The sequence below is a fragment of the Macadamia integrifolia genome, chromosome 9 (assembly GCF_013358625.1).
Source record: "Macadamia integrifolia cultivar HAES 741 chromosome 9, SCU_Mint_v3, whole genome shotgun sequence".
In the NCBI taxonomy this organism is placed as follows: domain Eukaryota; kingdom Viridiplantae; phylum Streptophyta; class Magnoliopsida; order Proteales; family Proteaceae; genus Macadamia; species Macadamia integrifolia.
In genome coordinates this window covers 7,569,335-7,585,813 of record NC_056565.1, presented here as the reverse complement: position 1 = coordinate 7,585,813, position 16,479 = coordinate 7,569,335, and the positions used below count along the sequence as shown (strand labels likewise).

At 38.0% G+C, this 16,479-nt stretch overlaps 2 protein-coding genes across 2 annotated transcripts in view; both read right to left on the bottom strand.

The window, feature by feature from the left end:
- The window catches only part of LOC122088154, a 48,199-nt gene extending 39,644 nt beyond the window's left edge, over nt 1-8,555 (bottom strand). Inside the window, exons 1-6 of the mRNA XM_042657316.1 lie at nt 8,191-8,555; nt 8,002-8,086; nt 2,959-2,998; nt 2,615-2,863; nt 1,437-1,536; nt 1,275-1,349 (exon numbers count right to left, since the gene is read on the bottom strand). Coding sequence (XP_042513250.1) covers nt 1,275-1,349; nt 1,437-1,536; nt 2,615-2,863; nt 2,959-2,998; nt 8,002-8,086; nt 8,191-8,322 — 681 coding nt within the window. The 5' untranslated portion in view covers nt 8,323-8,555. The remainder of the gene's footprint in view (nt 1-1,274; nt 1,350-1,436; nt 1,537-2,614; nt 2,864-2,958; nt 2,999-8,001; nt 8,087-8,190) is intronic.
- Nucleotides 8,556-12,422: 3,867 nt separating this feature from the next.
- The window catches only part of LOC122088915 (CTP synthase-like), a 9,970-nt gene continuing 5,913 nt past the window's right edge, over nt 12,423-16,479 (bottom strand). Inside the window, exons 15-22 of the mRNA XM_042658292.1 lie at nt 14,961-15,050; nt 14,838-14,876; nt 14,496-14,723; nt 14,297-14,382; nt 14,153-14,201; nt 13,925-14,005; nt 13,730-13,823; nt 12,423-12,889 (exon numbers count right to left, since the gene is read on the bottom strand). Of these exons, the coding sequence (XP_042514226.1) occupies nt 12,672-12,889; nt 13,730-13,823; nt 13,925-14,005; nt 14,153-14,201; nt 14,297-14,382; nt 14,496-14,723; nt 14,838-14,876; nt 14,961-15,050 (885 nt within the window). The 3' untranslated portion in view covers nt 12,423-12,671. The remainder of the gene's footprint in view (nt 12,890-13,729; nt 13,824-13,924; nt 14,006-14,152; nt 14,202-14,296; nt 14,383-14,495; nt 14,724-14,837; nt 14,877-14,960; nt 15,051-16,479) is intronic.

Sequence of the window (16,479 nt, the reverse complement as noted above, 5' to 3'; positions counted from 1 at the left end):
TTCTACTGACAGGGAACCTCAACTTGATTCCGTGGGTGGCAATATAAAGTAGGTTAATAAATCTAGGCAAGATGTTCAATCGCTGTCGGATTCTCCAATGATGGAAACCAATTCCTCTTTTGGTTCAACATCTTCTTCGCCTTGTATGTCTAATTTGCCTCCGATTCGGGTTCATGTTGAGGATGGTGGTCGCTTGCATGATCAGAAAGTTGGGCTAGAGGAACATTTCTCACAGCTGAGCGTCGCTGCTCCGTAGAAGCAAGAGGAGGGCTTTGTTTCACTGTCTTCTCCTCCACCTGTTCCGACCAGTACTGTCGCAGCTGCAGCAATAGCGTCAACTGGTGCCATTAACCCTACTACTATTGCTAGTGAAAACTCCGATAGGATTTACTCGAACGACGAGCGATCAGACCATGGGGCCCCTGTAGGTTCCACAAGTCTGTTTCCAAAAACGACGGAACAAGTAGAACTTGTTCCGCCGTTTTTTTTTCTTGAACCATTAATCAATATAAATTCTTATTCATGTTTCTGAAATAAGCAAAAACGGAACAGGTTTATCAAACGCTTTTTGTTCCGTTTCTGTCGCTTCTTGACACAGAAACGGCAGAAACGTGTTTCTTGAAACGTTATCAAACGAGCCCTAAGAGTCTCAGAAGTAAGCTGTTCAGTCCTATTGTTAGCAAGTTGGGCATGTTTGGTATGTATGCACCAACTTTAGGGGGAGTGTTGTAATAATGGGTTTTATGGGTATTCTAAAGTCCTACCAAACATATCCTTAAGTCCATTAGAGTTATGGTCTTATAATATTTTAGAATATTCCTTTCCCTCTATTATAAATAAAGAGGGTCAGTCTCTGTGAGACATAAGCTCAATTCTCCCAATTCAACAGATATTTTACCTCACCATTGTTTGTTTGAGCTCCTCATACTAATATCTCCTTTCCTTCACATTTCTCAATAATCTGATCAGTCATCATCATCATAATCATAAGTAGAACAACCCCTTCATCATTTAACAAATGATGCAACACTCTTACAGCATTAAGATTGCCTTTTCCTTGAAAGTACCCTTGCATAATGCAACCTAATCACTGATCATGTACTTGGATTCAAGAGTACATATTTGGTAGTAACTACATCATTCATGTAACCCAATAATAAGGTATCAACAGCTGTTCAGCTCCAAATCAAAAAACAGAAAAGCCTGAGATAATACTTAACTAGCATGTAGAATCATAATTATCTGGCTCTATGAAAATAATAAACAAAATTTACCTCACCAGAAGAAGCCATGAATGTCATCAAGCAAGCTATTGAACCTTTGTGACCACCGGTATACCGTCGGACAAGCTGCCAATGAACAAATTTCATCACACAATGCCTAAAACAAACAAGTTGACACTAAGAACAAAAAATCAACATAACAGGCTCCCTAACCTTCCATGTTATCATTGAAAGAACTCTAATGACACCATCTGATCCACCAAAAGCAACAAGGGGGCCATCACCACCAGAAGATCTGGAGAGAAACTCCATACTGCAGCAAATGAAAATATTTGCTCACACACATATAGATATAAGAAACCATTTCTAAAAGAATAAGTTCTGAATGCTCATCACAAATAACTAAAAAAATAACTGAGAAGATTTCATGTCCCCCCACCCCACGGTATGATCTGTAATACTTGGTCAGGCTAAATCAGCTTCTTGTATGGTTCAGTAAATTGATCAAGGAAGCAATTTATTCTATCTTCTAACCATATTGTAGGACATTAATATATTTCACTATTTTCTAGGCTTTCCAGCAAACAAAACCCTAGCTTTCACTAGCTTCCTGGCGTAAGGCATTGGAATGGTCTTAGATCCTGAAAATTCAGACAATAAAAAGAAAAAAGAAGAAAGAAATGACATTTGAATTTTCCCAGCACACTTTCGAGGCTCGCCCTTTTCCCTTGCATCCTCCTGTCCCTCTTCCGAACCAGGATTTATGGTCTAATTCTGAAAGTTCCATTTACCTGTTTTCATTAGGCTTCCTACGTCACGATTGTATCTCCCCTATCCTTAAGGAAGTATGGGTCCAGGTCCCCTTAGACGTAAAGGGCACTCTTTTGTGCCCTATTTGATGCTTTTAGGTTCCGGTACCCCGTGTTTGAAAAGGGAGATTCTTTATGGACCGACTTCCACCAATCGAAGTTTCGCGCATTTCAGATGGTGATAAAGTGAGACCACATAAAGAGCTCTTCCTCAGTCAGTTAGATTTTGAGCTAACTTGACAAACGAAATGAGTGTGGCAGTCCTATAAGGCTATAACACATGGGACCATCATGTTTGCCATGTGCCCAGTCGTGACAGAGGCCAAAGTTCAGAAACCCATGTGATACTTAACAGTTAACACTACCTGAGCTCGCTCAAAAAGAAAAATAACAAAATATCACTCCAATATCTTAGAGTAGTAAGTGATTCAACAGTGACCAATAAAGTCTGCTGACAATAAACTACATATTAAGACTTTCTGGGCATACACAGCAAAAGATTTCACAGATATAATAGAACATTCTATCAACAATAGTATGAACTATCATGCAACAGAAACACCAAGAGAAACTAGGACTTGCCAGAGAAGAGACTTGTTGTCAAGTTCTTGCTTTGGCACATCACGACCACGCATCGTCACCAAGTCCAAAAATATGGCTTTATTCTCACAGCATATGACAAGAAAATGTCTTCCTCTCGTGGAAGGAGGGGGAGAGGTAAAAGCCGAGGAGTGCTGATTGACTGGAGATGGAGCCTCAGCAGCTGCAGAGCGGTTACGCCAAAGTTGCCAAAAGCGCACATCATCATCATAAAAGTTAACCTGCTTGACACTTTAACAAAACAATGACCCAAACAAGTAAGTTCAGGATTAAGCAGAAGCCACGAGAAATTGTAAAAAATTGTACATGAGCAGGAAGATCCATACCTCCCTCCACGCATGGCCTCTGTTGGTTTCCCTTTAGGCTCTACCAACCATACATTTAAAAAGACAAGGAAGAACAAAAAAAAAGAATTAATGGGCAAGATATAATATATTAGTATTCAAAAGTTCTCAAAATGTATAATTAATTATTAAGTAGAGCACTACAACTACAGATAGGCGCATGCATGATTCTTTGATTTAAGTTAAAGAAAAATAAACATCACCAACTACATATAGGCCCAAGGTTTAAAGTATCCCACCATATCCTATTGTATCGGTGGGTATCGATACGACACAATGAGATATGTATCTCTTTTTAAAAAAAGGTAATTGCATCCCACCATATCGGCCACATTGCGATACTATGCGATACCATTGACATGTACCATGTGGGTTTTTTCTCGGTTAGGAGTTTTTGAGGTTTTCTCGTTTTTTCTGGGTTTTGAATCCACATGGAGGTTTTTATCAGTTTTCCTACATTATTTCAATTTTTTATTTTTTGAAAAATAACCATAACTATTTCTACTGGGGTCAATATTGTTCCTATGCTCGGTCAGTGGCTCAGTGCACAACATCATCCTAATCGCTCCTATTCCTGAAGACCCTTCCAGCCATGAGTTTGAACCACCCAGACACTCTTCATGGCATTAGACTATTACTACATGAAAGAAACCCCATCTTTTATAACAATTTCAATTGAATGCACTCATCTCATTATACGATGTTCTCCATTTTAGTGTTTATGCATGATACATGTTATATATAGCTTATTTATACTGGTTTTGCTCCAAATGTGTATTTCCATGCGTATCTTGACCATTTTCATGCATAGTATCTTGCATATCTCCGATACAATACAATAAGTCTCTCAAAACCACCAAACCGATACAATATGTGATATTGATACTTTAAACCTTGGATAGGCCTCTCTTACTGTTTGATAACCCAATGTCTCAAATATCTCTAGATGTTAAATCCAAGGACCAATGATATTGCAGCAGGAAACTAGATTAAGGACTAACTACAATTTTAGTCAGTTCTCCTTTCCTTTCATTTTGACAAAATTCTAGCTTTCCATTATTTTCGACCAAGAAGAAGGGGTAAAGAAGACGCCCTAAGAAAATGTACAAGGGCCAGTAAAGCAAAGTAACCACAAAAGTACAACTTACTCTCCATAGTAGATAATAATATTATTAACCTAAAAATCAATAAACCACTTGAAACCTTTTTTCTTTTCCATTTTAATATAGAAAGCATTTTATGAATAAATATAAAAATAAAAAAGCTTCAAAACTTTCGTCATTTTACAAAGGACGAAAAAAAAAAGGGCAAAAGAATGTAGGTACTGAAATTTTATCACTTTTTTTTTAAGACTACAATAAAGACAACCAAATCTCTCCAAAATCAGAACTCTAGAGGCCTTACAAATTTCATCCCAAGCAACAAGCCCATTTCAATGGATAAGAACCAGTGTGAGCACATAGCCTCAAGATATTTCTTTTCTTGTCATCAATTTTGCCTCTTCCTTTATTTCCTATCAAACGTGAAAGTACATGACGTAAGAACTCCAACATAACCTTCCCTTCTAAACCTTACTCTAAAGTCCAACCTCAAGTATCCTGGCAATCCTCAAGTTTGAAAAGCACTAGGAGATGTACAAATTAGACTCTTCTATTCCAAAATCTATCAACTCCTTAGAGAAGCCAAGGTCCCATGACATAGATCCCCACTTTGGACTAAGCTATCGCAGGAGGAAAGCCTAGCCCAAATAGGGCTAGTCGATCTCCACTTAAGTGGACTTGAGTGGTTATTAAAGTGTTAATTTATTTCACTAGTTAATAAGGCCCATTGGGCCCATCGATTTAAGTTGGCCAATAAGGCCCCATAATGGCCATCGATTTATGTAATGAAGCCCATTGGTAGCTAGTAGTTAGTGACTAATTAGTTTCCTAAGTTTGACTAGGTTTCTAACGTTAGTCCTAGTAGGAGTACAACTCCTAGTTCTAATGTGACTGCTAATAGCATAGTTTCTGCCCTCTATTTATAGAGGAGCTCTTGTACTCGAAATTTTAGATTTGAATAAACAAAGATGTGGGTGAGATGCCCGGGCCGAGATAGCCACTCTCACCCTAATGTAGATGAGGATAGGGAGTCTAACCAAGTCTCAACTGCAGGAACTTTCAATCAAAGAACAACCTCAACAAAGTAGGACAGCAGCACAAGAGATCAGACTAAAGGGAAAATCAGATCTGGGATGAACTGAGATGGAGCAGCAACCTCAGGTCAGAAAAGCCTCAACTCTGGATCGAGTTCCCCTTTGTATGGGTAGAACCTTAGGTTAAAATACCAGCCCAAACTGATCGTGGGATAGGCCTGGGAAGAACCTGAAATTTCTTCACAGAACCCTCTTTTCTTTGGACAGAATTGAGAGAGGAAGTGATTTAAATACCTGTAGAATTAGGACAGATCTGTAACAGCTTGAACAGCAAAGAAAAAGAGGATAATAAAGTAGAAGAGGACCTCTCGGGCTTCACACCGCAGAGAGTCAATTGGATCAAATACCAATTCCGTCAGCCTTGATCAAACACAAGACAACTCTTCATGAAGAAGACAATAGCAACAACCATTAATTTTTTTATCAAAATCATTTTTTTTTTAGGAGTCTCTTCCTCTTTATTTATAATGTTGATGGGGGAAGGAATTACAAAATAGAAGGGTCCTCAAAAAGGAAACCAAATATTCTCCTAATACAATAGTTACTACAACTGAAATTGGAAACTAACTGAAATTAGAAACTACTTGAAAAAGGAAACTAACTACTAAAGACTTGACTCAACTAATAACTTGACTCCTAAGGAAACAAATATAAGTCAAATCAAACACAACTAAAAAGGAAACTAATGAAAATGGAAACTAATTAGTAATCCGGTATGCATCCTTAAAGCCCCCCTTTTCGACCCATAAAAGTGGTCTATTACACTCAAAACACATGGGATCAAAGGCCCAACATGTATGGAACCCAACCCTAGGCTTATTCCTAAATAAACAAGCCTATTTTGATGATTAATCTGCATCACACCCACATTCCTCTTGTCTGTCCTCTTAGTTTTTCTGATAATTACTTTCTGTTTTCTGTTTACTGTTACTGAAGAACCAAAGAAAGAGTTCAGACCTGTTAAGGCCATCAAAACCCAGGATCGACCAGTCAAGAATACCCATTCTTGAAACCAATCGGCCTCTCTCTCATACCCATTCTGAGATCTGTTCATCCAGCCATTTAAAGGGTGCGTTCTTGGCCACCTAAGGATCAATCGGTCCTCACCTGAACACTTTCAAGGAATCCAGACATGGTTCTTGCAGAATTTTCCTTATTCTCTCTCTAAGGTCAGAAATCAAGAACTTGAGTAACTTTCAATACAGCCATTAGAAGCCGATCAACTTTGGAGATTTTGTCCTTCATAATAATGCCTACAATCAACCAGAACTTGAGCTCCACAGATCCAGCCGCAGGTATCCCCTTTTCCCCCAGCCACAGGTCTTTTTCTCTCTCCTAGGGTGTGGGTCTTTGGTTGTGTGTTACCACTGCTTGTCCTTGGTTCTTTGGGGTTTCTTTCTGGTCTTAAGTCCTTTGTTTCCCTATTGTTATCTCTGATTTTTATCAAGGCCATTCTAGAGTCTTATTTGATTTGGGTTTGGAGTTGTAATACATTGGGGGTAGTTACTTTTGTAATCTACTTCTACATTATCCCAAGGTAGCCCAGCAGGAGATACAAACACAATATCCGTGATAATATTTTCTGAGTGGTAAGAAGCGAGAGGAGACTAGGGAATTTAGCACTCAAAAGGAGAACATGACCAAGTATTAGTCCAGAATTTTTATATTGTTCCTATTGCCAACACCATATCCAATGAAAGGAGAAAAAAGTAACATTTAAATTTCTCTCTTCAGAGGACCGAATATAGTAAGAATTACGAGTCACCTAAGGAACCTCAAATCCATTTGGATGACGGTTTTTTAAGTCTTCCTTGCTTAATGGTTGTTAGAATGCCAATAATATGGATTTAAAAACACTACGGAAGCGAATTACAGCTAGATCAGTTATTGGAATTGTCCATTTGATGAACTCAATGAGGTTGTACATATCTGTAACTGGATCGGCATTGAATGAACCTTGTTAAGGAAAGGTTAAGGAAATCCCATCCTTCTTTAGTTTATTTATTTATTTATTTATTTGTTTGAGTTTAGTTTAAGACTTTGGGGTTCAACATCCCTTTATTGTTTTCCCAATTCTAAAAATCAGTTGTAATCCTTATCTCTTAGCATTACTCTAGAAAGAGACCAATATGCAAATGGTTTCAGTCGATGAAATGGACTTTCTTCGTATCCCCAGACTCCCAATTTAGGTTTCTCTGATACTCTCCATAATCTTGATAAACCTATTTAAATCATCAATGATTGAAAAAAGCAATAAACCAGGAATTTAGGGAGATTGGGATTTTTGGAGCTATCTGAACTCATATAGAAATGTAGAACATTTCTGCAGGGCCAACTTCTTCACAAAACTATCTACTACTGAGTCCCAAAACTAAGCAGAACCCAGATTGCCTACAAGAGGTAACCAAGATATATAGACCACAACCCTCCACCTCACAATTAAGGGCACTTACAAGGTGGTTACTTTTCACCATGCCCAACTGATCCCTACCATTCGTCACTTACTGTGTACTTTTTAAGATCCATTTCTCAAATAACTCCAAAAGCCTTCTATCACCAAAGCATAGCCCAGGAAAATCAAGGTTGCCATTATAATAAGCTTTTTCGAAGTCCATTTTGCAGGAGACACGGCTTTTTAACCCGGTCTCGTACTTAGAAATACATTTCCAATTTTGCAGCCAGAACTTCAACTGAAGTCTGGCAATCATAAACATTAGGTCACGAAAGAGAGAGTGAGGGCAAGAAAGCTCAAAAACTAAAAGGCCATTTCCATGTACTTCCAGATCAAAATTATTTAAAAAAAAAAAAAGGGAGGGGGTGCATTTCTTCACCTGATTCTCCCTCAGCAAGCTTCTCCAACTTCGCTCCAACCAAACGCCTCTCATCGACACCGCCAGCTTTAAGTTCATAAATGACCTGATAATGAGAAACAAAGGAATCGCCCGAAAGAAAATATCAGATGGGATGAACAATATCAACAAAGACAAACAAAAAGATAGGAGCAATTAACGAAACATAACCTGGCGATGTTCCCAGTTCCAGACGGAAACATGATCCGAGGCGTCTGCAGTGACAAGCCATGGATGCGTCGGATGCAGCTGGATCCTCACGATCTTATCGTTCGTGGGACGATAAGCTCGCAGCCGAAGCATTTTTCACCCTTGGTCCCCTCGGATTCAGACCACTGCCGAGCTACTGACCGAAAAGGAGTTGAAATGCTGCCAGGATCCTTAGCAGAGGAAGAGATCGGTCGAGAATTTTGATTTCTGACTGCCGGTATTCATTTTTGGGGGGTGGGGAGGTGGGTGTGGTGATCAAACTGTAGAAAATCTGAAACACTGTGTCGGTCTCGCCGACTCGGCCGATCACGATGACACAATCGATCAGACCGTAACGAGGAGTCGTACCCAATGTTCGAGGCTCTTGCCAGTTGCCACCATGGTTTCAAGTAGGGGTGTCAATTCCTAAATCGAACCGATAAAATCGGTCGGATCAAATCGATAATAATACGGATCGAACCAAACCAAAGCCTTATTGATTCGATTCGGTTTCGAGTATTGCAACCCCAAAACCAAACCGAACCGCAACGAAAACCGGATGAACCCAAAACCAAATCGAAACCAGCTCAAAACTGAGACCAAAACCAAAACCAAACCGGTAAGAAACCGAAACACTCCAAAATTCATTAAAAAAAAAATCAAAATTTGCATAGTTTTGTATAGATTTGTATGGAAAGTCGAATCCAAACTAGACCAAAAACCAAAACCAACCCGGTTACAAATCGATTTAAGAAACCGAAGTTTAGCAGTTCAGCATTTGGTTGTTTCCTAATGGCTCCATACCGGTTTAAAAAACCGATCCAAACTGAAATGAACCTGATAAATCCAAACCGGTACCAACCCGAACCCAAACCGCACCGAAGCCGACACCGGACCGAAACCGATAAATCCTTAATGGGTTGGTTTCGGTCAGTTCCAAAGTCACACCGAAACCGGTGGAACCGGACCAAAACCGCACCAACCTGGACCATTGACACCCCTAGTTTCAATTATTGGAATTGTATTGGACTAATGGTATCGGTTGAGAGTGATCCTCGATTTCTTTTTTCTTTACAAAAAAAAAAAAAATCCTCGATTCTTTATTAATCCGAATCAATTATCCATATCATTTCAGGGGGTAAAATATTAAAAATGTGTAATTTTTATAAGAAGCGAGAGCAAAATCGACTGATACTCACTAATCCAATCTAATCTAAATCGATATCAATACCAATACCAATACCAATACCATCCTCTAAGTCTATGGTTGCCACTGTAGGGTCTCTGAAAGATCATAATGTAGGATCTGACTCCTCTCCATAGAGCCTAGGGAGGGACGGCTTCCTATTCCCTGAGCTCTATGGAAAGGAATCATATCCCATAATGTATGAGAAGCTTCGTAAAGAAGTTGTTTCTTAACTCAAAATGGTGTATATATTAAAAAAAAAATGTACTATTCTTTCTGTTTTTTTTCCAATACAATTGTTCCGTATTAGTATCATTCTCTCAGATGATCCTGATACATTGATATGACAATCTTAAAATACTTAGGACCACATATGACACAACGAAGTTCAACCATATGATGAAAGGAAAGATTTTCTGTGATACCGCTTGAAAAACGATAATCGGAGTGAAAATCCTTAAAGAGAAAGCTTTAGCAACGATAGGACTTACTGTTTGCACCAGCATCTAACAAGCTTATAAGAACCTTCTCCCACAACAAGAAGAGTTTGACTTGGACAAGTAACTTCATGATAGGAAGAACGCCTTCCGCACTAAATTTAAATCACTAAGTTCCATTTGTTTGCAAAGGAAATTAAAGAGAAGGAAACTTGTAATCATTAGTGAATTTCAATTCCCTTCTCATTAATTTTCCTTGCAACCAAATGGAACATAGTAATTTAATTGTACTGCGATGGATGATCTTCAATGTATCATATGTGGTCTAAATATTTTTAAGATTGTAGTGATATTATTATGTAGAGTGATGAATCATAATTTACCAAGTACAAACACAACTACATGTGGTCCGCTACATGGATCATAGTCCTTCAGTCAATTCTATTCAAGGTCATACTTGGGGCAAGGACTAAACTATGCATGCCTTTCTTCACTAGTTCTCCTATAGTCATTTTGGCATACATATGGCTCTTTTAGTTCATTTAATCTAAATCATATCACTCCTCCACCATAGGTGTATCCCTAGGCTTCTGTTGAATATGTCCATTTCACCTTAAAATGACTTTTTCGAAGCTTATCATTGAAAAAATGGAAGAAATAAAAATTATTACGCTATAAGTAAGAAAGACCTCGAGGACCTCGGGTTCCTTACCTAAAAGACCCAATACATGATTGATTGTGTTGGTATCTATTTTCAATGAAAAATAAGATAATATTTTCACTAATTCCCTTGGGCTTCAAAGTATCCAGTCAAATGCTATTAGTCGTTTAGAAAGGATCCTACATTCTTAGCATTGCAAGGATGTGGAGTTTTCGTCCGGTAGGTCAATTGACTATTTATGGATACCTTTATCTATCATGTTGCAGGTGCACATGGCTAAAATTTTGTGGACAAGTATACTCCCAAAGTTCCTACTCACCTGTCATGTTTTAGCCTAAACAAAGTTTGACAAATGACCAAAACAAAGCATTGAAAGTTCTAAGATTATCAAGAAAATATGCAAACTGAGGGAGTTTTTGGTTTATATCTTCAACTGCTCTTATGCTTAATTAGATTTCTTGCTCATTAAGAACTCTCTTGCATCATAGCTTGCTTGTTTTCTATTGCCCATCTGTCTCTTCAATTATTTAAAGTAAATATTTTATTATTTTTGTAGTACTAAATAAATTATGAAAGATCGACTAAACCAGATGGATTGGGTGCTAAACCCCTTCTTGATCCATAATTGACTCAATCAATCTTTTGATTAGACCAATGTAATACGGAGTCAATTTTTTGTGTCCTAAATCCTAATCTAGGTGGCAACCCATTCATATTCTTTTGATAACAGACTATGACTTTTTCTTGTCGTGAAAACTCAATATTCTCACATGGTGCACCCCAATTAGCGAACTCTCGGAACGAAAAACAAAGTGCTCCAATTGGAAACCCTAATTTGAATGTAAAAAAAAAAAAAGAGTGAATTTTATTTGGTAGCACCGTGGAGATGAATTTGTATGCTTATATTCCACAAGCTGATTGGCCTATATTGGCCTGTAGTCATAGGTGATTCCATTTTGGGGATAAGAACAAATGGAGTTCAATTCAATGGGTCAGGCATCATGCCATGTTTGAGAAAAATCTTATACAATCGTCACAAGGTCTTTGTCCAAAACATGCCAAAATCTTTGATAAATACTAGCAAGAAATCCATCTGGCCCCTCGGGTAATGAATGGACCGAACTAAACATAGTCTTTTCATAAGATGGAAATGCTTTCGCAAGGAAGCGTTTTCTTCCTCAGTTGATAACTCATGAAAATAGGTCTCTCAAGGGTTCTAGATCTATAGTTGATGAGAGAACCGATTCTGGAAAAAGTATGATCAAAGATATTTTCGATATCCATTGGATCTATTACCCAATCTCTATCAGTAGTTAAGTTTTAAACCCATGATCCATGGATATGATTTTTCCTATTTTTTATTTTGTTTTTGCATGAAGGTACTAACTACTAACCCCATTCCTAATCCAGTCTTCTCTGGATTATTTAAAAACATCTCCTCAGCTTGGTGTATATTTGTGTATTTGTTATTAAAATCAAATACCATTTCATCCCTTCCTTCCACCCCCTCACACTCATAAGCTGTACATGACTTATCCCATACCAAAGTTTTAACTCTCAACATTTCCAAAACAAGACTATTGGCAGAACGGGAAACCTACTTAATCCCTTTTTATTCAACTTGGTCCTACTGCACTTAGATTCAATTAGCTTCCAACCCCCCCCCTCTCTTTTCCAGTATCCAAATCCACCCAAGGCTCCTTCCCTCCAGGCAGGTGAGGTACAGGGAATGAATGCACTTCTGAGGACTCTACTGAGGGGTCACACAAAAGGCAAACAAATAATGTAAGAGAACCACCAGAAGAGGGACCCAAAATGCCAACAATGTCAACCTAAAGGATCGAAATTTATGCAAGCCATAAAATTTTGCTTTTCACAGATGGCAAAAGTCGGTAAAAGAAGAGAATATCTCAGTCCATCAAGGAAATAATTACACCCAAAAACCCGTTTCCATTCAATACGCTAAAAAAAGAAAAAAATACAAGCAGCTGTCCACCGTTAAAAAAAAACCGGAGAACAGCTGTCTCATGAACTATCCCTCGAAAACTAAAACCTCTACTAGTACTCGACTGTACAGACCGATCCAGATGGCTTTCAGAAAGCCCTTTCCAAAATCAACACACAAGCTATAAGAAATATAAATGAAACTGGCTCGAGGTATCACCACCACCCACTTCAGTTAGTAATGAACACCATTACCATTGGCATGTCCATTACCATTAGCATACACGCCATTTACTGATCCATTTGCAAGCTTCTTTACACTCCCATTGTGATGCATTTTTATGATCGACCTTCTATTGCTATTACCATTGCATTTTGTTGTTGCCACTTTTTGTACAATGTTAGGATTATGCAGGAATGATTCCAACTGGCCAGATGCTGCTGCTAGAAGACCTGTACCGTGAAATGGAATCAGAATTCCACATTTCAGAAGGCTCGAGGGTTCAAATTACAAGTTCGCATACAAATTGGATTCAAGCTCATCAGCAATGGCAACTAAAAGACCCATGGCACACAGATTGTGAATTTTATTTAAGTTCCTAGGTTTTAAATGTAAATAAATTTGCAAATACAAAAAATCAGACTGATAAAATTTGGGACATAAGTTTATACTAGTCGCATGATGCTAATATTCATGCAAAGTGAGGGCAAAAGATAATAATGATGGTTCTTACATCCTCCATCCCCTCAAAACAAATTGGAAAACATACATGTGCAGATATTGAGGGTACAGAATGAATCTCTACATTGATTAAAAGACAGAAGAAATCAGGTGATTAGGCTTACTTCCAAGAATCCCCAAAGCGGACTATCTTATCTAAAATCCTTAAGAAATTCCAAGAACAGGTATGAGATTTAAATTTCATAGCCCATGTAAATGTTTCAGAAAAAGCCAAAGATAGCATGTGCTATAATCTGACCAAGATATATAATAGTAAATGTTCTCTCATAAATCTTGGGGACCACAGTAACTTTGTTGAGACACTGCAATAATCACCATTCATACGATTTTCCTACTTCCCTCACCCCCCCCCCTTCTTCCCCCCTCCAAACACCCCACCCAAAGAGGGAGATAAGAGGAAAAGGACACCCCTTGTTAAACCTAAAATGCAGAACACTAGAGCGTTAGCTGACACAACAGACTGCTATTTCAAGTGAAAAAATAGCAGATTGAAAAATTATTCGAAGAGCGAGCCAAATACATAAAGTAGGGCAGGGGAATGAGGAAAATACCTAGAAATAGTGCAGAAGGTCTCCCTGGCCTTGACTTGAATTCAGGATGGAATTGAACTCCAACAAAGTATGGATGATCAGGCAATTCAACAATCTACAGTCAAGTATTCCAACATGAGCCGAGAACCGTCACTAACCGCATGAATAATTACACAGATAACAACACACTGGATGTTCTATGCAGGGAATGTATACCTCCATACGCTGGCCAGTTTTATCTTTGCCAACAAATGAGAGACCAGCATTTTCAAGTTGTTCAACCATATAGGGATTGACCTACATAAGACATTGTAGGATTTCCAGTCATAAGACCCACTAAATGAATGGCGCAAACAAAAATGCCAGTGAGAGAATATGGCTGTCCATACAAAGGCAAGCAACAGAGAATCAGGCAGATCAGTGCATGTCAAATAAAGGTTTTACCTCATATCTATGCCGGTGTCGCTCATCAATAAAGCTCACATTGCCATATCTAACACAAGGGGTAAAATGCACAGTTCAATAAAGATGAGGGGAGGGCATAAAATTCAGATCACTAATAACAGTAAGGGAATCATTAGTCCTTACAACTTTGCCGATTTACAATCAGTAACCTGGAAATATGTCCTCCTCGATCCGAGACGCATAGTGCCTCCCATATGAGTTTTTGAACCCTGTACATAGGAGGGGAAAAAAACTTGCTTACACACTAAGAACAAAAACAAGGGAAAAATGATATAAAATCCAGCTGCATTTAGTGTAAAACCCAACTATATAGAATCCGTACCTCTGGCATAAATACAACACACGGATGGGAAGTTTCAGAATCAAACTCTGTGCTGTTTGCATCTTGCAGACCAAGAACCGACCGAGCAAACTCAATAACAGCAATTTGCATCCCCAGACAAACGCCAAGAAATGGAATTCTGTTTTCTCGGGCATACTTTGCTGCTAGAATTTTTCCCTGCACCCCTCGATCACCAAATCCTCCCGGAACTAAAACACCATCTGAACCCTGAAATGAACAACAGTGCAGATAACCATCAAAGATATGACAGCTGACATAATTGGAATAAAACTGCAAGGATTGTAATTCAATTGAATTATATAACACTAAATGGGGCCTAACCTTCAATAGATTCCATGCAGCTCTATGAACATCAGGTGTCTGCAATTACAAATATCTTCATCAAATAAGATGGCAAGTATTTGAACAGAAAATTATAACATGAGAATTCATGATTTTAAGAACCTCTTTTGCAGTCGCATCTTCAAGGTCACATGCTGGAACCCATTCCACTATTAGTTTCCTCTGGCAAACAACAGAAGCATGAAAAAGAGCCTGCAAACAGCAAAATTTTATTATTAGGTGGACTATTAGAATTTGATGTATCATTACTTATAAACATGCACTAACATATTAAGGCTGTATATTAACCCAAACACAATTGTATCGCATGCACATGAAAAGTGCTTGAGAATGGACCAGTGAAGAACATTGAATATGGGTAAGAACTACTAAGTACAAATGTATAATAATGATCAACTGACAAAAACTTTGGGGCGAATGTTTACGCATGAATTTAATGGAGAGTATCGCATACAGGCAAAAACTGCCAAGTATGAGTGTACTGTATAAGTGTCTGTTCGCAATATGGAGTATCTGAATTGGTTATGGTGACAAGCATTCAACATTTCAAGGTACACGGCCATGATAGTGTTAATAAATTGTACTGTTCAAATACTTTCATCAATTTTCACAAATTCTAAAATATATTCCATGTAAATTATCTATCTATCTATCTATCTATCTATCTATCTATATATATATATATATCATACAGAAAGGCTCTAAAAAGTCTCTGTAGAATTGAGAATGACCTTCGAGTCAATCAAAGGGAACTGAAACCCTATAAACATAAGTTGCAGTCAATATCCCCTTCTTCAAGGTATACACCAACACGATGCTTGCTTTCATAAAATGTTGCTGCTTATACCCACATGAAGCAGCTATTCTTACATGGATAAGATTTAGACTTTTCATGCGTAAGGTTTGGTGTTTTACCTATGTATCGTATGGTATCATATGACATATATTATATAGTTTAATTTAAGTTATTCGGTTTCCTTCCTATTTCTTTTAATTTTTTTAATGTAATCTTGAGTTTTTTATTTTTGTAATTCTTTCTGACCAGATATATTTAATTGTAAAACTTCTTTTTTAATGAGAAGTTTTTCCATTCTTATTTGAAAACGGAGATGTAAAGTATCTCCTGTGGGTAGTAGCATGGCCACCTCTTCAACCAAGAAATGTCTTTCCCAAAATGTTCATGAGTGTGGCAATTCCCCCCTTTTTGATAGGTGTTGGCTTGACAATTCCCTACGGTGAGACCAAGTGAGAGACCCAAACAAAAAAGCACAAAATAGATACCAATTATACCTTAGGAAATTAGATTGGCAAAGGTGAACTGTGGATTCTTCTGAAAATTATGCAGTTCAGACATTACCAAAAAATATGCAGTTCAAACACATGATTGGATGGATGGAGTTGCCAGCTAGGGCTGGTTTATTTTTCTGAATAGGAAGTTCTTTCTAAAGTCTGATGTTTTTGTTTGTGATATACTTTGCTTCTGCAACTTTGAATGACAGGACCCATGAGGAAATACATCATTACCTTCTGAGTGGGACTATACAAAGAAAAGGGATAGATAGAGAAGAAGTATGGGAGAAATAAGAAAATTCAAGCACTGGAGGGGAGGGAATGTGGCTTT